We start from the raw sequence: 23,727 nt of genomic DNA, 5'->3' as shown, positions 1-23,727 counted from the left end.
TAACGTTAAGTCATTTCATGATCCACAAAGGAGTGGCAGGGGGATCCGCGGAAACAAACAAAAAGTGTAAAAAAATAAAAATAAAAAAATAAAATAATTAGATTAAATTAACCTAATGAAAAGTTATAAATATTTATATAATTTAATAATAAATTCAAATAGATAGAAATAAAATAAATTCTACTGTTGAATAAAATAGATTAGATTAAAATCTAACAGTAGGACTATAGTGAGTAAAACAGATCATTTAACAGAAACTAAGTATTTTACCCATATTTGTAATATTAATTTCTCAGTATAAATTGGGTGTTTGTATCAATAAATAAATAAATAAACACACACACACACACACTAGCTGTCTTTAATATTTTAGGATTTTTTAAAATGTATATAATATATATATATATATATATATATATATATATAAAATATATATATATACACACACACATACACATATTTTCCCCCTTGAGCAACAATGACCTTATTTGGTACACTAAAAGATTGAAAATCCCTGGTTTAGAATTAAATGTTTATAAAATAGATTAAATTGGTTCATTATTTTAACACACTAGATTTATGACTTAGATTTTTATTTGGGAAGTATGCAAGAGCAAACACTAAGGCATTTCAGAGAGAAGTCACATAAATTGTCTTTATTGAAAAGCAAACATCTATACAACTGAAACTTACACTTTTAATTTAAGTCAGTTTCAAGGGATCTAAAAACAATGACAAAAAAAAAGAAGGAAAAAAAAAAAAAAAAAAAAAAAGAATAAGACAATAGTTTTTATGTTGAAGGAAGATTGCCCCAACCACTGCAGTTATTTTGTTTTCGGACATTTGGAACATCAAAGGAAGCTCCTAAATGACATTATAAAACACCCATTAGATGACCCTTGAACACTGTTCTTGTGCCAATGTGAGTGAGCTTCAAAACAAGGATGGGTTTAAGAGGGAATGTCCCTCACACTGATTTACAGGACAAATTTGAGGCACAAAAGACAAACCGGGCATATTTTCATAATAGCCAGAAGTCTCAGTGTTTGCTTTTTTTGGATTTCTTGTGAGAACGGTGAGGCGATCGTGACCGAGATCTGGATTTCTTTGAGGATTTTTTGGGCGTTCTTGATCTGGACCTACGCGACCTCTTAGGTGTTCTTGGGGGTGAAGGAGACCTAAAATAATTTTTTTAAAAATGAGACAGATTAGTTCCATAAGCATGCATGCACTGATAAAGACAAAAGAACCCAACCCACAGGATTGAGTTTTATGCTGCGACAAAGTGATGAAATCATTAGTTTACCTTTTAGAAGACTTGCGGTTACTGTCTCTCGGAGAGTCTTTATAAGACGATCGAGAGCTGTCTTTTGTATAGGATCTATCAGAGCGCTCTGATCGTGGTGAGGGCGACCTGCCGCGCCTACTGCTGCTACTTCGGGTGGGGCTGGGGGAGGGACTGTGCCTCCGTTTTCTGTAAATAAACACAATCTTAAATGCATTCATAGTTCTCCATTTTTGAAAGACATTCATCCATTTGCTGAAGGAGTTTCAGGATCTTAAGCAGGTATCTTACTTTTCTTTTCTGCCTGGTGTGGATTCATCTTTGTCCTTCTCTTTGTGGGAAACATCAGATTTATCTTTGTCTTTTCTTTCTTTTTCTTTCTCTTTTTCTTTGTCTTTTTCTGTCTCTTTCTCCTTCTCCTGAACAATGTCCAAAAAATAGTGGTTTTAAAACAAAATAGAAGCACTAAAGGAATGTCAAAAACAATTAAGCTGATACTAACCCGCTGTAGTAACTTGTCCCGGTAAAGCTCTACTTGCTCTTGAATACTCTGTCCAGATTTTTTGGGTCTTTTTCCAGATTCAAGCTCATCTTGAAACTTCATGACTTTAAGCTGTAACACAGACAAAGAAAAACATGACTGGGATCTCTAAACAGATTCAAGAATGTGAAGCATTACATTTAGTACACTTATTAGCATTTAGGCATACCTCAATTTCTCTTAGTTTGGCACGTTTCTCTTCGCTCATCTCAAAAAATTTTGCAGACTTTGAATCATATTCTTCTCTAACAGGATTACTGTAGGACTGCTGCTCTGCAGCACTGGAGCTTCTGAGAGAGTCTTTACTTTCAGTTTCTCGTGATGAACTATTAAAAGAAAGTTAAGATGAGATCAAAACTGCATGACATTTAGTGTTCCCACACCTTTTTTCAGTTTTGTGATTACTACAAGAAATTTTAAAAATCATTTTATGGTGATTAAATATTTTAGAGTGGAGCTTAAGAAAAACTTCTCAGTATAGAAATTTCTAAGATGTTTGCATATCCTTTAACATTTAATAATCATGAGTTTTTCAAGCCTAGTAGAAATAGTAAAACTTACCTTGTTTTACTTTTGTCAGATTCTTCTGGCAGATCAAAGATTTCCCATTTTGACGTGGTTACAGCTAAAAATAGAGAAAAATCAATTTTATGATATGTACATGATGAGGAAACTAAGGTTTAGATAATGTCATAAATGTCATCTGAACTAACCTTGAGCTTCCAAAGCAGCACCATCCACTGCTTCCCATTTTGAAGGAGCGACCTTAAAACCTGGTTTTTGATCAACTGAAGAAAAAAAAAAAAAAAAAACAGCACTTAAATTTTTCCAAAACAAATTTCTTTTAGAACATCTGCCATGACATTCAGCAATTCTAATGTAACTGTAAAGTATATTCTTTAAGAGCTTTGAATAGTGCGATGTGTTAAGTGTACTAAGTTGGGTAACTAAGTGGGGGGAAAAATGTCAGCACTTACAGGGAATACCATCCAGATCATCATCTGATCCCTTGATGGGCATTCCATCCAGGTCATCGAGTGGTGCTCCATCAATTGGCGCTCCATCGATGGGCATGCCGTCAACATCATCCAAAGGAGCACCATCCAGCTCCTCCTCCACAATAGGAGCACCATCAATGTCCTCAGTCCTTTCTGGTAGCTAAGTGAAAATGCAACAAACATCCAATCATTCAGTCCATGTTGAGATGAGCTGTGAATCAACTCAAATCTTACCACTGACAATCTATGAATGATAATCTCTACCAAGCTAACCTCTGGCACCAGCTCTTCAGTCTCCTTTTCAGGATCGAGACTGACGAGTCCCAGGAAGATGTTTTGAAGCTTAATCAGGAACGGATCAGGATACACTGCCCAGTCTTCCCACGCACGGAAACAGGACATTACTCGTTGCTGTGAGGACCAAAATTGAGAAACATTAAACCAGAGAGTTAACATTGTTATAAAACCATGGTGAGTTAAAAACTGAGAGAGCCGGATGGCGCACCTTGAAATTCTCTGATTGTAAATGGCCCTGTATTGTCTTATAAGTGGCATTTAGGTCAGAAAATATCTGACAAAGTTTTGTTTCAAAGCTGTAAAAGAATAAAAGACAAACACATGAAAAAAAACAGACAAACGAGAACTAATACCTTGATTAATTGCATATAAAATAATTGTAAAACTTACAATTTTCTGTAATAGGAGGCATTAGCAACTTTTGCTGACGAGTTATACAGTACATCCGACACCAAATATAATCTTGCAATCTGAGGGAGGACAGAAATGCAGATGTAAACAAAAGTAATGAATGAAACATACAAAAATCAATCATAATCATTGTCAATCTTAATTGTGCAGCATATGTGACCTTCTTTGGCAGAGGTGTTTTAAGTATGGACAGAGACTCAGCAATGCATTCCACTATTTCCTCAGCTGCATCAGCATGTGTGAGGCAGAAAAACATGGCGTCAGCTATGTCGCTCTTTCTCGGCGTGAGACCTCGGAGTAACTCCTCCAGTTTATCCCTCTCACTGCAGCAGACGAGAATATTAAGTACACATAACCAACAATACTGAAAAGCCTGGTAGCTCCATTCTAGAAGAATTCAATGTCTCCACAGAATCCATTAAGACAGATTTCGATACGTAGACATACTCGTCTTTCAAGGTGCCCTTCTTGCCACTTTCTTCTTCTTCGTCATCATCACGTTCCTCGTCTTCAGGAGTGCCATGTAAATATGGGTTGAGAGGTGGCGGTCGCCAGAAAGAACCGTTCTTAAACATTCTGAAGTCTTCCGTTTTCCATTTTGTTGGAGATTCGCCCTATTAGTGGAGATTTTAAAATTTTACGCTTGGACACATTTCAATGCGTTTTTGACAAAAGAATGAAAATAAATAAGACTAACCTGTAATATGGTATATAACTTCCACCGGTAATAGACATGAGCTGGACTTTGATTTTCAAATAAAAATCTGTTGAATTAATACACAATGTCAGAAGAACCTACAAGTCGCAATGAAAGTGAAGTAATGACAGATCTTTTCTTCAATATTGTGATATACATCTGACCGAAACATTGAATTATTGAAAAAATAAATAAATAAAAAAAAGTAGGGTGGGGACTTCTATCCATTTGTTGTAGTTTGGATAGAGGCAGATGTAAATGTGAGAGTGCAGTCAATTTTAAGAAAGGGGTAAAGTTCAAGCAGACTAAATGATTGGAGAAGTCCGTAATTTCACTGGAAGATCCAGTTATAACATTTTAATTTAAAATTGAGGTTATTTATTTATTTATTTTTTTTAAACATGCATTTGGTAAATGGATGGAGTACATTTTAATTTCATGCCAACTTTAAAGGATTGGAGTCAAAAAAGAAAGTCTCATTCATCAAAATGCACCCACCTGTAGAGCGGATTATTGATTTCTCTGTTCATGATCATGGCTTCAAACATGGGACCCTCACGCACCACAAATTCGATCATTCGATGGATGAGAGAGAGCAAATTCCTACGAGAAAAACACAGTTAAAGCGAAACAGATTCAGCGCCATCAACAGCCACACCTAAACAACTACTACTGCTAAATTATGACATTTGATGAAATGCAACATCCTTGCACTTACTATCCATGAGTCAATTGACATGTTTGAGCTTTAAAGATTTAAAACTGACTGGCAGTGTGACAGCTTGTAACAATCAAAACATTTAAATCCTCTCTACATCTACATCTGAGTCTCAGCCATAGCATTCTGCCCTTGTAACTTATAACTGGACGTGCTACTGAAATACTAAATGTGAGGCCGAGTGACAGTGATTTTTCTTGCTTATTGACAATAGACAAGTGTGGATGGAGAGGGATAAAATCATGTAAGCACTTCTAGAGTCAGTTAAGGGATAGGGACAACAATTGGCTTCCTGACTGGCTCGTGAAGTGTCCGATAAAATCAACAGATGATGTTTTTCAAATGTACTGAAACACAAATCACAAGTATTGGAGCCGATCATACCAATGTCAGGCAATCATTCTGTATACTTTCCCCAATCCATCCTGTGACGCTTTTCTGGTCCCTCGCTGCTGCAGACAGTTCAACTTGTGCTGCTCACCAAGGCCAATGTCAAAGGTCACTGAGACTATGGGGATTGGGTGTCGCTTTTGTGCCATGCTACTGGGGCAGTTGAAGTGAGCAATAGCCAGAGGGCTGTTTTTTGTGTAACTGACACTAGGTGAATGTGTATAGTGTAATGTTTTAGTTGTTAAATTAGTAGTGTTGTAATGAATCACATCTGATGTAGTATGTCTGATTAAACCAGAACCACTCTCTCAAAAACTAGTGGAACAACCTGACAAGCATGCTGTAACGCTGACATCTACAATATAGTTCTGTCTAAAAACGAGGCTCTACAAACACCAAACAGCATCAATTCATAATGTACACTACTGTTCAAAAGTTTGGGGCTGGTAAGATTTTTCAGTGTTGTTGAAAGAAGTCTCTTATGCTCACCAAGGCTGTATTTATTTGAAAAATATAGTATAAAAGTATTATCGTGTGAAATAATACAATTTCTAATAACTTTCTATCTTAACATATTTTAAAATGTAATTTATTCCTGTAATGGCAAAGCTGAATTTTAAGCAGCCATTACTGCAGTTACTTTCAGTGTCACATGATCTTTCAGAAATCATTCTAAAATATGTGGATTTGCAGCTCAAGAAACTCTTATCATCAATGTTAAAAACAGTTGTGCTGCTTAATATTTTAGTGGAAACCACATTTTCTTTAGGATTCTCTGACAACTAGAAAGTAAAAAAAAAATAGAAATCTCTGTAACTTTATCACTATTAACCAATTTAAGTCCTTGCTGAATAAAAGTATTTTATTCTTTCAAAACAAAACAAAAAAAAAACTTCTGACCAGAAATTTATGTCCCACAGTACTCTCTACTAATATGAACTAATATCACCGTCTGAGCAGTATGATGCAAACACTTTGTAGAGAAATGTAATGCATGTGTGTGACTTGTATTGTTAGTAGCTGCTCCTTGATTTTCATGCAAGGCCTCAACTATTGCTCACTCAAACCAGCCTCTGGTAGCATGGATATGGCCAATCTTTCAAACTACAGAGATGGGATAAGTTCTCTACATTTCATTAGAATTTGGAAAAAAAGAAAAACATGTACCTTTCTGTTGGGATAACCACTTTGACTATGGCTTGCGACAGAGTCTGGATATGAAGTCACATCAGATAATAAACATAGAATATATGTGAGTATTGTTAAAAAGAAACAGGCATAACACTAAATGCAACATATACTCCTACAACAACAAATGTGTTCTACGGTGTCAGTTTTAAAACTTGACTGAACACATTCCTTAGAGAAAGAGGCAGTGAAATCATACACAATCTGCATCCATAATATATTTTTTAAAAGTCTCTTTACATTTCTTTCAAACAGACAGTATCAAAGGAGTACAGTTTTATCTTAATTTGCATTCAAAACCTATTAAATTTCTTGTGCAATGAGTAATCTACAGTCCAAAACACTTACCGGTACAACCAGCATGGTACATATGTAATATATAGGATTATTTACAAAAATTGCTAATTTAGTAAAATTGCACAATTCTATGGGCAAAAAACAGCAAGACGAAAAAAGTCTGCACCTCTTCCACACACACACACACACAAATAAAATGCATATAACCAAACATTACTAAGAAAGTCATTTACCCTAACTACATTTATGACCTTGCTAACCAAAAACTTTTTGTCCCACGTATGCCAAGTTACCTTCTCAAACTCCTCTTTGCACTTTGGAGGGGGAGGCATTGGAGCGTTGGGGTTCTTCAGCCTCTCTTTGGGCTGGGCATTGAAGGGCAGTCCAGAGGGTGGTGGTGGGAGGGTGTGCTCCATCATTGAAGGTGGAATGTATATTGGGTGAGGAGGAATTGGTACACCTTTGCCCCATCCCAGTTTCATTTCAAAATTCATTATCATTTTGCCTGAAATGGATAGCATTTGCCAAGTTATTCATTGGTTTCAAGAGGGAAACAATAAACACAAAGTGATTCTAAAGAATGCATAGATGATGGATTTTTTGATGGCCGATGCTGATATCGTAAGCCACTTTTCCACTGTCGGGCCGAACGGTTCTAAGAGCGGTAAGGAACGGTTATTAGGGGTGTAAAGATACCCTCAGATCACAATTCAAAACATATCACGATACTGACCTCACAATACGATATTATTGCGATACTCCAAGACATACGATAAAAGGTTAACAAAAAATGTACTGTTGACTAAAATGCTGCATTTGGTATTACATTGGGGGTGAAAATGATTAGGCTTGGACTTGGTGCTGGTAACCCAATCCACAGGACAATGGTGACACCAGAATAAAAATATTCATGATTCTGAAGCTGAAAATACATACTTATTTTAGACTAATATGCTTGCACTCTGTCACTGACTAGATAAATGTAAAATAATGTAGGCCACTTTTTACTGGTAACATAAGACATTTGGCATTATCAGGACCCACAAATATTCCCCCCATTGCTTTATTATATTCAACATTATATAGTCAAACCAAAATTTATTCAGACACCTTGAACATTTAATTCATTAATATAGTTTATTCACTATAGTTTAAAAAAAATGGTAATAAAATATGACAAGATCTCAGAGTTAAACTGTGTCAGAAAAAATTAATGTTAATTAATGTCAGATAACACTTAAGCAAAACATGGTCAGGTCAAAGTGTCTGAATAATTTTTGGTTCCAAATTTTCATCAATTTTACTGGTAGTCCACTGTATGAAGAATTTTTGGGTATAATATGTCACAGTTTATTTTATTTTGCTATCCTCACTTACATAAATGAACTATAGTGTCCTGCACCCACCAGTAAAAATATATCAAAAATGTCTGAATAATTTTTGGTTTCACTGTATATAGTAGTTTAATGTAATAGTGACACTAAGACTCTGTAAACTTGATTTTTTTTCCCCCTCACACAGTAATTTTAATTTTGGGTGAACTATACACAATATATATTGTCACTATGCACAATACATATTGTTGCATTTTTGTATTGCGATATATTGTGACACCCCTAACAGTTAGTCACTTGTATGTTGCCTGGCTATCAGTTTCTCGGTAGCTGGCCAAGCACTCTATTTGAGCAAAGTAAACACAAGTTAATAATAGAAATATCTGATCATCCTTCATAACACGGTCGCAATTTACATCTCATTTCGTCTGTTAACTCTTGTGTTACCAAGGCAACAACTGATGCATTTGTATTACATTCCAAAGAGCTCCATTATCAGCCCTCACAGTGAAAAATTAAACCATATCCGTACCAGCTAGGCCAGACTGGCACGGAATGGAATGGTTTGGCACGACGGTGGAAAAGTGGCTTTAGAAAGCAGGGTGGCAAAAGGCCGATATAAAGCTTATATAGGCCTATATGATATTACACTACTAGTGAATAGTAAATAACACAAGCATAACAATTTCTGCAATTAAATTTATAGTTATTTGACATATTTATTTTAAAAATTAAATAAAATGTGAAAAAAAGAGCAAAATATCAGCCAATTTATCATGTTATATTGGTCGACCACTAATAGATCTGTACAAGAATATATTTACCATTTAAATGTTTAAGTGCGCGTTCAGCATCTCTTCTTGTCATGAAGGCTACAAAACCACAATTCCTTTCTCTGGCCCTCTCCTCATCAGTCCTGGGCCACATAATTTTCACACTGGCTAAAGGACCATAGCGACCGAATTCCTGACAGAGCATCTCCTCGTTCATCTGGAGGGTGAAAGAGGAGTTTTAGAATTGGAAATTGTGGGTTTGAGACGTTACCTAACACAATTACCTGTGGTAAAAAAAAAGAAAGAAAAAAAAGTTACCTGAGGATTTATGTTCCCCAAATAAAGATTTGTAGTTGTCGGATCACCAACGTCATGTGACCCAGGAGCTGAATCATCCAAGACTGGAAAAAAACAAACCAAAAGCTTTGAATAATAACTGATGTTTTACCATCTCTTCTTCCATGATGGGATACATAAACAGCAAAATGGCCATTGCATTACACAGTATATAAAACAAAATTACCACTGGACGGACGGTTTCTTCGTGAAGAACCATCCGCTAAAAGCAGAAGAAAAGCAGTGTGAATTTTGTTTCCTGAATTTGAAAGCGTATACACTGCTGTATTGTGGCAGTGGCCAAGACATATGGGAGGGGCACAAACTTGACTGGGTCTGACCCCATGAGTGAACATAGGGTGAAACTGACTGTTTTGGTGTGGGTAAAAAATAAATAAATAAAAAAAAAACATGAAGAAAAAAACTTACAGGATCGCCTTCCTTCCGTTGTGGGAAGAGGCTCAAAACGACTGACTCGGCCCTTCAACCTGTGCCGCTCATCGCGCTCCTCCTGAATCCTACAAAAACAACGGAGGATTACTTTTGAGATCATCATATTAAAGGTACTGTCATTTGTTAAATAAAAATAAAAAGAACATCTACTGTTTCAGTTCTTCTTTGAAGAGTTCAAGGTTGCTCTTTTTCTTTTCTTTATCTCCCTTCTTCGATGCCTAGGTAATATAATAGAAAAAGAATGGGTAATAAAAAAAAAATAAGATTTTTTAAAATAAGGTCAAATGAAAAAAAAAAAAAAAAAAAAAAAAGACAAAAAAAACTCACATTGCGTTTATCTATTGTTAAAAACTGTGGTGGAGTATCCAAAGGTAAAAAACTTTTAGCCTCCAAAATTCTTGACTTCGGTTTATAGAGCTTTCCTTTCTTTTCATCGACTGCTGCTTCCTCTGTAATGGATATGTAACACAGATTTTAAAGCAGGGACAATTAAGAGGAAAGTATATACAAATATTTGCCAACATACAGCGCCATTCACATGATAATCCTACCTTTAGTGGCATTAGCAATCCCACCACGTACAAAAGTCTTCACTTTTCCTTCACCTCCCTCAAAGGCAGCAAGAAATTCTTCATAGATCTCTGCAGCTGCCCTTTCATCCTCCTGACAAAAATCACAGATGGCAGAAGTGGAATATTTTGGAGAAAGTGGAATAATGTTAAACTTCTGTCATTAAAACTTGTGAGATTTATGGGGATGTATCGGTTACCCATGTTTATATGTTCTGTGCATTGATAATACTGCTTTTTTTTGGTCTATTTGTTATATACTCTCAATTGTGCTATTGTAACTATGAACAAGACAACTGACTATAATGCAGAGACATTCTAACAATTTAGAGAAAAGCTATAAGCTGATACACTAAGAGTAAAAGCCACAGATTAATGAAGAGTGACTGAAGAATGACTAGATCAGGAAGCATTTTTGCAATCCAGTTTAATTACGTATAGGGGATCAATAAAATGTCAATCAATACTGAATTTTGCATCTTAAAGGATTAATTCACCCTAAAATAAAAATTAAGTCATCATGTAGTCACTCTGGTGTTCTTTTAATGCAGTATGCCCTTTCATTTTCGAACCACAAAAGGGGAATTTTTAAGAAATGTCCCACTTAACATCCATATAATGACTGAATAGCAATCAGTATGATCCCATGTGACGTCATATATTCCAAGTGTTCTGGGGGTACACGATAGGGCTGCTGGTTTTCTGTGCACGGTTATGCAACGTACGCATTTGTGAGACTTTACCACTGCATTAACACTGCAGTTCACTCCGTCTCGCCCAGAAAAAGCATACAAGTTGGAAGTCGGCCAAAGTAAGGATTTTCGTTAAATAATACATTACATTTTGGTTTGTTTTTCACCAAACCCTATCATATACCCCCAGAACACTTGGAATATACGACACGTCGCATCAGACCATTCTGTTGAAAAAAACTGTTGTTAATTACTCACCCTCATGTCGCTCCAAACCCGTAAGAGTTTCGTTCATCTTCGGAACACAAATGAAGATCTTTTTGATGAAGAGACTCGATCGCTTTTTATGATGAGCAGATTTAATTTAGGCTTTTACTCACATATAAATCTTGATCAGCGAACATAAAGAGATGCATGCTCAACTGAACCTGAAAGACGCACGAGAACAAACCACTTCCGGAAGCTCAAACGTGCTGCGTAACACACAAGAATGAACCTCACTGGTTATCCAGCATGTTTGAGCTTCCGGAAGAGGTTTGTTCTCGTCATTTAGGTTCAGCCTAAATTAAATCTGTTCATCATAAAAAGCGATCAAGTCTCTTCAGAATATTTGGACTAAACCGCTTGATTCTAGTTGCGAAAGCAGTCAATGGAGGAACAGAAATCTCTCAGATTTCATCAAAAAGATCTTAATTTGTGTTCCGAAGATAAACGGAAGTCTTACGGGTTTGGAACGACATGAGGGTTAGTAATTAATGACAATTTTCATTTTTGGGTGAAATAACCCTTTATTGTGTGGTATCAGTCTGGAATTGGACCTCATCTACTTACCTTCTTCTTGAGTTCATCTTGCTCTTTCTTACTTAGTGTTCTTTTTGCAACCGCCATCTTGCCGATACTAAAGGCCTTTAACTTACTTTCCAATAAAGCCTGCATGAAAATATATATATAAAAAAAATTAATTATACAAGTAAGACATTACATCCCCTTCCTGAATACACAGACCTTTAGTTTTATTGCCTAGGGAAAACAATAATGCATTCCTCCTATACGGTCCAAAACGCATAAAAACAAAACACACAAAAGAGAAAGGAAAAAGAGAAAGGAAAAAGAGAAAGGAAAAACAGGAAGAAAAAAAATGTATCTTCAGCAATGGTTTGTTTAGCTTCTGTGAAGTAAAGATGTAACGTTTTGCCATGCATAAAGTTGTGCACTTTGCAGTAATAACCTATCACTGACAACATCAGGACAGAAGAGGTGGTGTGGCTATAACACAAGTACAGAAAATATGTTTATGGTACTATATCAGCAGTGTCTCCCTTTTCTGTTGACTCTTTCACGTGGCTAGTAAAATCGAAAAGATGGACATGATCATGCTAGCTCGTCAAAGCAAAAAGAGCAAGTTAGCACAACTTTGAACACGCAAATAAGATATTCACATCGCTACATCAAGCCCATCTTCTCTATATACGAGTATAACGTCCAGAGATCAATGTAATACAGTAATTATTGTAAAGATACGTTCGTGTTAGCTCTGTCAGCACACAATAAACACGCATTAACTTATTTCATGCTCTGTGGTGGTATCAAGAGAATAAAAAAAACATAACTGGGTCAAATGTAGCATATATGCAAAACAGATTTTAGCCCGGTGTTTTGTGTTATAAAAAAATCTGTGCAGCCGCCGGTTTCTAGCTAACTACACTGCTAGCGTGTTAGCATCACAACCGAGCAGCTCAATAGACCTTTTTCGTATCACAGAGCGACACACTACTGAGTCAAACACAATATTATTCCACTTTTCTTGCCATAAACAAGAAAGGTGGACTTTAACATACTGATATGAAGTGGAAAAGTCATGAAATACCTTAGAGTTGGCTTTCTGCGCCCCACCTGGCGTTTTGTCCGCCATTTTGCCCGACACTGTGCAAGCGCGTAAAGCGCGTTCACTCTCCCACAGTGAACGAGTCCATTTGACGTATAAATCTGAAGACCGATCTGTATGAGTCTGTCAAAGTCCTGTCATCTGAGTACAATCTCTGTACTAGTATATGTATACATTATGTGAACTGTTATTGATGCACAAGACATTGAAATGTCACAGGATGCATTTTTAAAATAATTGTTTGTACAATGCAATACATAGGCTAGCTGATCCAGCATTACTGCTTGCAGCTGATTTGCTGGTCTTTGCTGGTTTAAGATTGTCTCCAGCGGTTTCAAGCTGGTCTCATACCTGGTGTTCAGCTGGTTTCACTCATCTCCTAGCCTGACCAGATGAAAGCCTGACCAAGACCAGATAACACCAGCAAACCATTTAGCTACCTCTTTAGTGGCTGCCACCTGCTTTGCTAAACTGGCTTGCATCAAGACATAGGGTCAGCCGAAACCATTTTCCCCCACTGTAAATTAATTTTCAGCATAGGCCTAGTGAAGTGTATAGTTCCAGCAGTTTATGTAATGCAATGCTGCATAAAGTAGTAGGCCTATTAAAATATGGGAGTTCTGACCCACGTGTTGGGTATGTTACTCTAAAAAGTAATCAATTACTAGCTAATTACATCTTCAACAGTGTAATTAGATTTCTGTACTAATTACTCTCTCTAAAAAGTATTGCATTATTACTAATACTTTATAAATAAACTCTGATGCAGCATGCCTTAAACTGCAGTGATCATGACATTCATTATTTATTATTGTTTGTAATTTTGCATTTTCACTCATTTCACGTTTCTGTATTTTTAATATAGCCTACAAACATTAATTTCATCATAACATTTCTGCAACTGTAATTCCTGCATACATTTATTTGCCTCTGTGCAGCATTAAAGTCTGTATAATGCATATTTTGTAATATACACGTCACTTTGCCTTTTATGGTATTTTAAGACAAAAAATAACTTTGGTAATGTAAAAATATGTATAATTTCAATCCAGACAATAAATGAAATGTAATTTTTGTAGACAGTGAGTTATGTACTGTAATGTTTCTTAACTATCTATACTTGTCATATATAGTTTGTAAGAAAATTGATAATAAGCAGCAAAAAAGAAACAGCTTTTCAGGAATCCAACAACCCTTGCAATGGGTGTATGCTGACATGAAATCACTCCTTATGTGCAGTAAATTTCACACATCAGTAAAGCAGAAGTAGCCTATGGAGAAATATGTTGCAAGGACTCCAATAAAGTTGATCATACCTGATAGTGAGAAACTAAGTATTCTGTGTTAAACAGTTTCAAACAACACACAGTTTTAATATTCATGCAAATACTTTATTTGTTATAAGCATTATAATAGAAGTGTTGTAGTTGAGGTGACGACATTTTTTACAGCACCACTTCAGGATAACCATAGATTTCAATCATAGTTGAAAACTATATGTATTCTTTATCAATAAACTGTCAAAAAACAAAACAAAAACAGTAGAATTTACACTGTGACACATTTTCAGAATGATTTGTAATATAAAATTGAAAAACATAAGCCTGTCAGAAATCTTAAACTAAAATAAATAAATAAATAAAAAACTTTAATTGAACTGTAGATGCATCGACCATGGTAATCAACATAAATATTAATAGAAAAAAACATCAGCTCAGATTCCGTATTTTGTTTGAAATCCAAAAAATTGTGAATACTTTCATGACCATGTAAAAGTGCCAACACAAACAGAGATGACTGAAGACCTTGTAAAGGCTTTAGCTATCTACCCTTCTGATTGTATGAACATTGTAAGTAGGCCTAGTAAGAGTGTACTAGGAATATAAATGTATTTTAAAAAACACCATTAGAATAGTCATAAACAGGCAACTTCACATTTGTTGAAGGATATATGACTCCGCTCTTGGCATTCACCGCGTGCCTTAATTGAAATACATTAAATCAAGGTCCACTGTGAACACGTACAGCGAGAGCCAAAAGTGCAAAAAGAGATTCTTCTGCGCCTGATGAGCAGCTGAACCTGTATCAGATTTAGAATATTCTCCATGACTTGATAGTCTGTGCACCACAGGCCAGACAAATCAGATTCTGCCAACAGGTGTATTTATTCAAAAGCACACTTAAGGCCTATTTAGATGTGAATCTCATCCTGGTAACGCTGAATGTTTTCTTATCCGGTGAGCCTGCTGATAGTGGAAGCCTGTGTTCTGATGGACAAAGCACACAGCCTGAGGTAATGCATTCAAAATGCCTGCACATCCAAGTCATCAAATACAGCTTTCCATCCCTGTAACCTAAAACATAAAAAATCATAACAGTTAAACCATGATGGCAACCAGGCCTATTCGAAATGTATACACAGAATAACGACGAACATTAGACAACACTCGCAAATGGACTACAAATGTATGCCTCATATAACATTAGAAGAAGAAAAAACCCCCGAAATATCCGCTAATTAAATCGTAGCAGAATACGCAGAACATTCATAATATTATTATTATTTAATCCCACTGTCGTCGGCAGGCAGCATCCGTTTAATACCCTGCATCATCACTGCATCATCCCACAAGGGTGGATGAGACTGATCTGTTATCTACGTTCATTTTAGGATTTAGGTGCTCATGTACATACCTCCATGAAGCCATGCAAACGTGTTCATATCTCTGCTTAATATTAAAGAGGACTTTCAAATAAATGACGAGCCAACGACATATAAATATGGAAACTGCGCTGAGCGCTACATTGCAAGGGAGGCGCGTGACGTCACCATGCAGACAGATGTTCAGTCCCTGCGTCCTTGAGCTTAGCTATACAGGCTATGTTAGCCAACAAATGACGCGCCAAAAACGACTGATTGATTGATTATAACCCTTAAATGGCACTAATGGTATGTCAACAGCTAGAAGATCGTTTAAAAAAAATTAAGTAGCTAGATTCGGACATAAAATTTGACATGGCTACATTTTGGGAAGATGACAAACAAAGCCACATTAAAACATGAAATTTATTTTATTGTTTCATTAAAAAAAAAAAAAAAAATTATATATGAGGTTTCTGAGCAGTGGGTTTGTATGTTGGTTAAAACCCCTAATTCAAAGCCATCTTGTGAATGTCCTTTTAACTAAAACATATATAACTATATATATACAGAGCTGGGTAGATTACTTATGAATTGTAATCAGTTACTGATTACAAATGACATGACAAAATTTGTAATCAGTAATATAATCTCTTAGATTACACATTTTTGGTAATGTAACCTGACTACTTTTGGATTACATTTAGATTACTTTTGTGTTAACCCTTATTTGATGTCACATATATTGTAGGATAATCTTGTACTATTTTGATAGATACAAAGAAAAAATATATTCCAAAAATTATATTCTATTCACCAACAAGAGCCTCAACAGATTCTTTTTAAAGTGCAATGTATGGACAGTTATTACTGTTAATAACGTACCTGTTAGTGTTTGCTGATAGTAACACTGAATAAAACCAAATCACATCTTATGATTTTAAAACATATTTACTTAAAATTAAACAGCAACATTACAAAAACAGATATTGAAAAATGTGAAATTCACAGCAATATCACTGCTACATCAAATATTTAATCTATATTTCATATATTATTATTGTTATTATATTTAATATATATATTTCATATATATTTCATCTATATTCATCTATATTTCCCCCTCAACGCCGGAAAAACTTGAAGAATCACGAACGTAAATAAGCGGCATGCAGTTTATTATGAAAAAAATATAAACGTTAAAAAAAATGAAAAATTAGGAGAATCAATGAATTGTGAACAACTTACTGCCATTGTGTAAATAATATGTAATCATGTAATCCATAAAAAAGTAACTGTAGTCTGATTATGAGTATTTTAAAAAGTAGTTTACTCTAATTACAAGTACTTGATTTTTGGAATCTGATTATGTAATCCAGATTACATGTAATCCGTTACTACCCAGCTCTGTATATATATATATATATATATATGTATATATATATATGTATGTATATATATATATATATATATGTATGTATATATATGTGTATATATATATATATATATATATATATATATATATATATATATATTTGTAATATCTGTGGTTGTGTTAACACAGTAAAACCTTACTGACTGACATATATTCAGGTAGGCTATTTGATATGGCTAAAAAAGCCATTTCTCTGTATGCATGTTGCACATCAACTATAGTGGAGAGTAGCGCTTCATTCTATACACTGCCACCAAGTGGCAAGTCGTATGTTTTTTTCTTTTTTTCCCCTCCAAATCAAGATGGCCGAGGGCAAGTCAGAAATTGATTGTAAATAAATGTATTTGTGTTATTAGAATGTAATTTGCAGTAAAAAAAAAAAAAAGAATCTGATTAGGTAATGCATGTTATGCCTTAGCCTATTTTTACTCGTTACATCAAAAAAGTATCTGATTACATTATGCATGTTATTTGTAATGCATTACTTGTTTCATCAAAAAAGTAATCGGATTACTTAATGCATATTACTTGTAATGCATTGCTTTACTTGTTACATCAAAAAAGTAATCTGATTACATTATGCATGTTACTTGTAATGTGTTATCCTCAACACTGCTCATTTCAGATGACATTGAAAACACCTGATCAGTGATCACTAGTTTTTTTCCACAGTCTGAAAACATCATCAATAGATTTCAGTCTGAGGTTTTCTTAAGTTGGGTGCACACTGTGCGATTTATAATAGTCCTTTACAATTGTTGCTTGTCAGACTGAACGAACACAATCATCATGTCACACTGTGGGATCTCAGCTGTCCTATATGTCAGACTATACGACAGTCAAGACGCGTTAAAAACTGACTCTTGAAAACTTGTCCGGAGTTTTACATAATCAACCCACACACATTCGGTGACAGTGAGCTGCATTACACGTGGGACTGAAATGGTGGTTAACAAAGAAATCTCTAGTGTTAATTTTGATCGCAACGGTCATTAATCGGCTGTCGGTGAACATGTCAAACAAGCGATCAAAGACTACAGATTTTTGCCTAGGATTATAGAAATCTTTTAGGATTCTCAAAATTGGTCTCAGACAACCAAATCGTGGCCAAAATCGTACAGTGTGCACCCACCTTTAGAGAAGAGAGCTTATACGGTAGAAATTTGTCCATTTTCAACATAATCAGAATTATCAGCTAATAAGGGTAAATCGACATACTCTTAAGTGAGCGTTTGATGGAATCACATCCTCATGTTCTGATATAAAAGACATGCAACGTTCAACCACAAAAGAAGATATTTTAAAGAATGTAGTAACCTGACAGTTGATTGCATCAACTGTTTTGTTAACCATATTCTTCAAAATATCTTCTTTTGGGTCCAGCAGAAGAAAGAAATTCATACAGGTTTGGAACAACTTGAGGGTAAGCGATTACAGAATTTTCTTTTTTGTGTAAACTATCCCTTTAATTAAATTGATTGATTTTTTTTTAATTGATATTTTTCTATGTTATCTTTTGCATTTTTATTTTGGGTTTAAGTTCAATTGACTTTTTCATAGTGGTGGAAATTAACAGCAATATGATTAATTTATTTCACACTCTGGTTGACTTCCTCTCAAACATCTGGATGAATTAGGCCTATATAGATTATACAGAAGTCGTCAACAATTTATCTCAGTTTTGAACAAGGCGTGGGTCTAGTCTGTTTAATGGACGAGAAAGAATTAATTCAGTCTTAAAAGTTGGCTCGGTTAATGTTTGACGAAACTTTACATGTACAAAGGTGAAAAAACACTGGGCTATAGTTCTCATTGGGATGTGAGGGGCTCGTTCCCTGCCCCCTTTTACGTGAGACCGCTGCTCTGAGAAAATGACACTCGATCGGCTCGCGCAACTATGAAGTCTGAAGAAGTTGACAACATCGAAGAATTAAATAATTTACCTGTCGATTCTGTTCGGATTGCGCCATATTTGTCAGAACTGAAACAAAAAGCAGAAGCAGAAAGAAGTATTCGACACTTGGATTTGTCGAAAACATTTTTGATACGGTTTTTACAGGCGAGAGACTTTGATGTGGCACTGGCGTTCAAGGTTTGGAATCCTGTTTCACCTAAACTTTGCCTGAACTCATGATATTAATGTGTAAACATGCGCGTGCTTTCTGTTGTGATAGTAACGCCATTGGTGATAAGTGATTTGATTAGCGATAATATTTACGGGCTGAAATTACACTCACACCTCACACATATTTACACCTCACACATGTTTACAGGAGCGTAGTCATCATTTCAGAAGAGAGGGGGACAGAAATGTCTGTTAGGGTAACAGTTTTTTTCTGACCTTTGTCTAATTGACATATTTTATTTCCCTTCTCTCTCTTTTAACTGGCTAAGACATCAGATACACTGCTGAACAATAACCAATCATTTTTATTCTATAATATTATTTTCCTATTGTCTAATGATAATTTTATGATTTATGTAGCCTACTACAATCACTTGTGCATTAAGTCATCATGGATTTTATGTAAAAAAGTAATTTTTTATCACAGAGAATATATTTTATAGCTTCTGTAGGCTACTGTATTTAAGGCTATGTCTATTAGAACTGCTTTATTCATATACTTTATTGTTTTGAAAATATGGCTTGAAAAACATAAATGAGCGTGTTGCAATCGTGTCTTTATTGTCTTCATGTTTCATCAGTCACGTTTCTGCTTTTTATTCAAAGATAGCTGGACGGGACGCTTTTGTCCATATAAGGGATTTCCCAGAACGTCATAAGTTATTACTTCTATGAGTCCATTTTGGACTTTCTGCGAGGGAGCTCCCTCCGGCTTCGAGTATGAATGAAACATACATTACAACATGAGTGTGTTTAGCGCTCCAATAATGTTTACATCGCCTTGAATAAGAACAAAACGCGAGGCAAGGCTGCCAACTTTCACGCATTCAACATGAGAGTCACATCCATATTCTCACATTGACACAATGAAAAACAACCTGGAGAAAAGAGGACACGGACAATGCGCTGACAGACAAGACAGAGCCAGTTACATTTGATATGAAACAAAGTCTCAGTTTTCAAATTTTGTAAGTTTTATTATGAAATTCAAACAATGAATACCGTTTTGGCGCTCTTAATGTGGCGTGACAGATCGTGCTTCAGTTTAAGAGGCATGTTAACCGATCATCTCTTACTCTTTACTAGTTAAAGGCACAATATGTAAGATTTTTGGATTTAAAATATCCAAAAACCACTAGAACAGTGTTATATATTTTGTTGACTTGTGTATTTACATTATCCCAAATGTTTCCAAGAATGTTTAAATATAGAGAAATAAGCTATTTTAATCAGGACACAGACCGTGTCCGTGCGGCGCCTATCAATGACATCATACCCACGTTACCCTCGATTTCCAGTTTTATTTTGTAGAAACCATGGAAACACCAAAGATGCTTTAATATATTATGTGTTTTATTAGACAGGTGAGCAACTGTTTGGATACATTAATCGACAGAAAACTAATCATTGTTATATAACTCAACACAGCCAGTCTTAATGTTTAAATCTCATATTCTTGATGCGAGTACCATGTTTTACCATGCCTAATATCGATCTAGCACTAGGCCTGTATTACATATTCATTATATTTTACTCTAATACCATTAAAAAGTTATTATTATAACATTATTATTAGTAGTATTATTATAAAAACTGCCTTATATGTAATTGTATACAAAACAGTCGTTAATTAACCTTTAATGATAATGTACCAGCTGACAGGGTTCTCTTGTAAAGTTTATTGACATTGGTTGAGAAAGATTTTTTTTCCTTGTGAACAATTAACATATATATCCATGTATATATCCAAATAAATCAATACTGAAATCGATTGGAATGCGACTCAAATCTTGAAATTTGTGTCACCCTCCCTTCTTAATTCTCACTCCAAGCTGAACTCAACAAAGTTGGCAGCTCTGCGTCAGGTCGTAGACTATCTTGTCTCTTTGAATTTAAACCTACATTTATTTGCATTGGCCATGCATAATGCAATTCCAAGCGTATCATCGCTATTTTGGTTTTTATAGTTGTTTTTTTCTTTTCAAGTCTATTATTCTTTATTTATTACTTATCTTACTTTTCTTCTTTAACCATTTATATTGTGTTCATATACACCAGTTCATTTATGTACAAATGTAGACTATAGCCTATTTACATAATTTTTCTTGTCTATTAATTATTTAATTATTTAATGTAAACATCTGTAAATATCTGGCCCACAAACATACTCTATTTTAAGTCTAGAAGTGACTTTGAGGTTATTTCAGCCATACTGAATTGCTAGGGATTGGATTTTCAAAAATCAATGTACAGTACACAAATATATATATATATATATATATATATATATATATATATTGTTTTCTAGCTGAAATTGCATTCAGATGTCAACCATAACCAATGTAATGAGCAATGCTTCTTTTGTCCTGATAATTTTCTTAAAAATAAAAAACTTGAGACTAATGTATCATTGATCTTATGTTTTTCAACAGCTGTTGATTAACTATCATAAATGGAGACAAGAATGTCCAGAAATAACAGCTGATCTGCGGCCATCATCCATTATAGGACTTCTCCGAAACAATTACCATGGAGTTTTGAGATCACGAGATGATGCTGGAAGTCGAGTTTTAATCTATCGGATTGGCAAGTACATACACAAAAAAAAAAAAAAAATTGTTTCTGCCATATAACGGCGAATATCACAAATGCTCAAACACTGTTTTCAGGTCAGTGGAACCCCAAAGAATTCACAGCTTATGAGGTTTTTCGTGTGAGCCTCATTACGTCCGAGTTGATTGTTCAAGAGTGGGAGACTCAAAGAAATGGACTCAAAGTGATTTTTGATCTCCAAGACTGGTGCTTTGCTCATGCCATGCAGATAAATCCTTCCTTAGCAAAAAAGATATCTGCTGTACTCACGGTAGGTATCCATTTAAACATTTTCACTACAGAATATAATTTAGTGAATAAATTATCAATGAGATATCTGGAGAAATATCTAAGTTTAACACCCAACAAATAAAAAAATCAAATCTCTTTTGCAGGATTCCTTTCCTTTGAAAGTACGCGGGATCCACTTGATAAACGAGCCCATTTTTTTCCGTCCCGTTTTTGCCATGATCCGCCCATTTCTTCCAGACAAAATCAAACAACGGGTTAGTAACATTTAAGTAAGCTACATGTATGTATGTATGAGATTTTAAGAGAATTTGTTTTAATCAGTTTAATACCTATGGTGATGCTTTTCCTTATAGATTCACATGCATGGCTGTTCATATGTCCGAAGTCTCAGTAGTTACTTTCCGAAGGCTATCCTCCCTCCTATTTATGGAGGAACTGGACCCAGCATAGATGAAGTGTGCCAAGAGTGGACTGAGTTCATCATGCAGTCTGAAGACTATCTCTATAGGCTCTCTATACACTTAGGTGCAGGAGATGCTTCTCAGTTGTCCGCCTATGACTGATTAAAATGAAGGTACTTCTCCTCATGTGCTCTTTGTGCAGGTTACATACAGGTTAAATGAAATTAAGGATAAAATGCTGACATAAATTGCAAAGCATATTAGTGTAAACTTTTACTAAATAGGATTTTTTTTTCCTTTACTTTTTTCATTCCAGACTGGAAAAAAGTTGACATTCCCAGTTGTCACATTTGGATAATGTGATTTTATTGAATTCTATATCACACAGATATTCATTGCAAGTAATTGATATACCTCTGAATATACAATATAGCACTAGATATCAGATGTTTGTTGCTTTTAGAAGAAGGATTTCATAGTCACTTTAACATAACACAACTAGTGTAGAAAGTTGTATGTATCTGAAATATCAAAGTGCCTTTTTTACTTGTGAATTGTCATTGTTTTTATTGTATTATTTTCATAACAATTGACATAACTCAGGATGTTACATAAGTCTCTGTGTTTCTGGAAGTTACATATCAAGTTAAAATGAACTGTTTCATTATAAAAGTCAAATGATCTGTAAACTGCAGCATTCAGTAACCTTTGCTGTATTTTATTTAGTCACTCTAAGTGAGATTATAAAGTGGCACTTTGGTCTATTGCCTTTTGCTCTGACTCTTAAACAAATATAACCAGAGTCTAATGACCTTACTGGAACTCTTCATGTTTACAGATTTCCTTAAATGTGATTTTCTGAAACCATGTATATACCTCTTGTTCTGTTTATTGCACCTTTTTTGTCAGACAGTGTATCTAATGACAGAAGAAAATCACTGTTTTACATTAGTGGCTCATTATTTAATTGTGTTGTCATCACTTGTTATCCAACTACAATTGTTAATTTGTTTTTCAACTTTAATGTACATTACCATAATGATAAAAAGATCCACACAGACACATTACTACACAATTTGCAACTCAAATAAACTTGGAGACTGGACAATCGCAAAGGTCATTGTGTGAAGATGTTTCCAACTGATTTTTGCAATCTTTCGCAATCTTCAGTATTAAGCTACCAAATCAAATTGGGTGGCTGTAGAGGCTCCAGGCTGTGTACTACATTCCTGTCAAATTAATATTATCTTCCATTATCTTGCCTGTCAATTTAGAGTGTAAGATTTGAACAATAAGGATATATATATAATTAACAGTAACAATAAGAATATCACTAAGTAATCATTAAAACCATAGTTTTCTAGTCTAGTGGTTAGGGACATAAAAATGGAAGGTCTCTAGGGGGAACTAAGGAGAT

The 23,727-nt window shown here is 35.0% G+C and overlaps 2 protein-coding genes across 4 annotated transcripts; one reads left to right on the top strand and one right to left on the bottom strand.

Moving 5' to 3' along the window:
• Positions 1–641: 641 nt before the first annotated feature.
• On the bottom strand, positions 642–13,004 carry u2surp (U2 snRNP-associated SURP domain containing). 3 transcript variants are annotated; one of them, XM_051916917.1, is made up of 26 exons: positions 12,847–13,004; positions 11,811–11,909; positions 10,270–10,381; positions 10,046–10,167; positions 9,869–9,936; positions 9,695–9,783; positions 9,453–9,488; positions 9,248–9,330; positions 8,981–9,146; positions 7,116–7,327; positions 6,505–6,548; positions 4,728–4,832; positions 4,230–4,296; positions 3,980–4,146; positions 3,693–3,855; positions 3,512–3,591; positions 3,330–3,417; positions 3,098–3,235; positions 2,804–2,984; positions 2,540–2,614; positions 2,388–2,451; positions 1,996–2,152; positions 1,788–1,898; positions 1,577–1,704; positions 1,307–1,474; positions 642–1,178 (listed from the first exon to the last, which is right to left on the bottom strand). In XM_051916917.1, the coding sequence occupies exons 1-26, from the start codon at positions 12,889–12,891 to the stop codon at positions 1,040–1,042; spliced, it is 2,907 nt and encodes a 968-aa protein (XP_051772877.1). In that variant the 5' UTR covers positions 12,892–13,004; the 3' UTR covers positions 642–1,039. The 3 variants fall into 3 exon arrangements, with proteins under 3 accessions (XP_051772877.1, XP_051772888.1, XP_051772897.1); XM_051916928.1 differs by lacking the exon at positions 9,453–9,488; XM_051916937.1 differs by lacking the exons at positions 6,505–6,548; positions 8,981–9,146; positions 9,248–9,330; ... (5 more) ...; positions 11,811–11,909; positions 12,847–13,004 and having other exon boundaries at positions 7,116–7,299.
• A 5,741-nt stretch (positions 13,005–18,745) lies between these two features.
• ttpa (tocopherol (alpha) transfer protein) lies at positions 18,746–23,425 on the top strand. Its single transcript, XM_051875523.1, has 6 exons — positions 18,746–19,032; positions 21,498–21,651; positions 21,735–21,928; positions 22,053–22,163; positions 22,263–22,483; positions 22,627–23,425. Exons 1-5 carry the CDS (start codon positions 18,838–18,840, stop codon positions 22,470–22,472), a joined length of 864 nt encoding a protein of 287 aa, XP_051731483.1. The 5' UTR covers positions 18,746–18,837; the 3' UTR covers positions 22,473–22,483; positions 22,627–23,425.
• Positions 23,426–23,727: the final 302 nt, after the last annotated feature.

The sequence above is a fragment of the Ctenopharyngodon idella genome, chromosome 2 (genome assembly GCF_019924925.1).
Source record: "Ctenopharyngodon idella isolate HZGC_01 chromosome 2, HZGC01, whole genome shotgun sequence".
In the NCBI taxonomy this organism is placed as follows: Eukaryota; Metazoa; Chordata; class Actinopteri; order Cypriniformes; family Xenocyprididae; genus Ctenopharyngodon; species Ctenopharyngodon idella.
The sequence above is the reverse complement of the archived record's forward strand: the minus strand, read 5'-3'. Positions and strand labels throughout refer to the sequence as shown.

Excerpts from the sequence above, each read along its gene's own strand:
- ttpa (XM_051875523.1), top strand. The coding sequence starts at position 18,838 with ATGAAGTCTGAAGAAGTTGACAACATCGAAGAATTAAATAATTTACCT. Across the intron at positions 21,652-21,734 it reads AGTTTTAATCTATCGGATTG|GTCAGTGGAACCCCAAAGAA; the intron begins GCAAGTACATAC and ends CACTGTTTTCAG. Across the intron at positions 21,929-22,052 it reads AGATATCTGCTGTACTCACG|GATTCCTTTCCTTTGAAAGT; the intron begins GTAGGTATCCAT and ends TCTCTTTTGCAG.
- u2surp (XM_051916917.1), bottom strand. The coding sequence starts at position 12,891 with ATGGCGGACAAAACGCCAGGTGGGGCGCAGAAAGCCAACTCTAAG. Across the intron at positions 4,147-4,229 it reads AGTTATATACCATATTACAG|GGCGAATCTCCAACAAAATG; the intron begins GTTAGTCTTATT and ends CTCCACTAATAG. Across the intron at positions 3,592-3,692 it reads AAACACCTCTGCCAAAGAAG|ATTGCAAGATTATATTTGGT; the intron begins GTCACATATGCT and ends GTCCTCCCTCAG.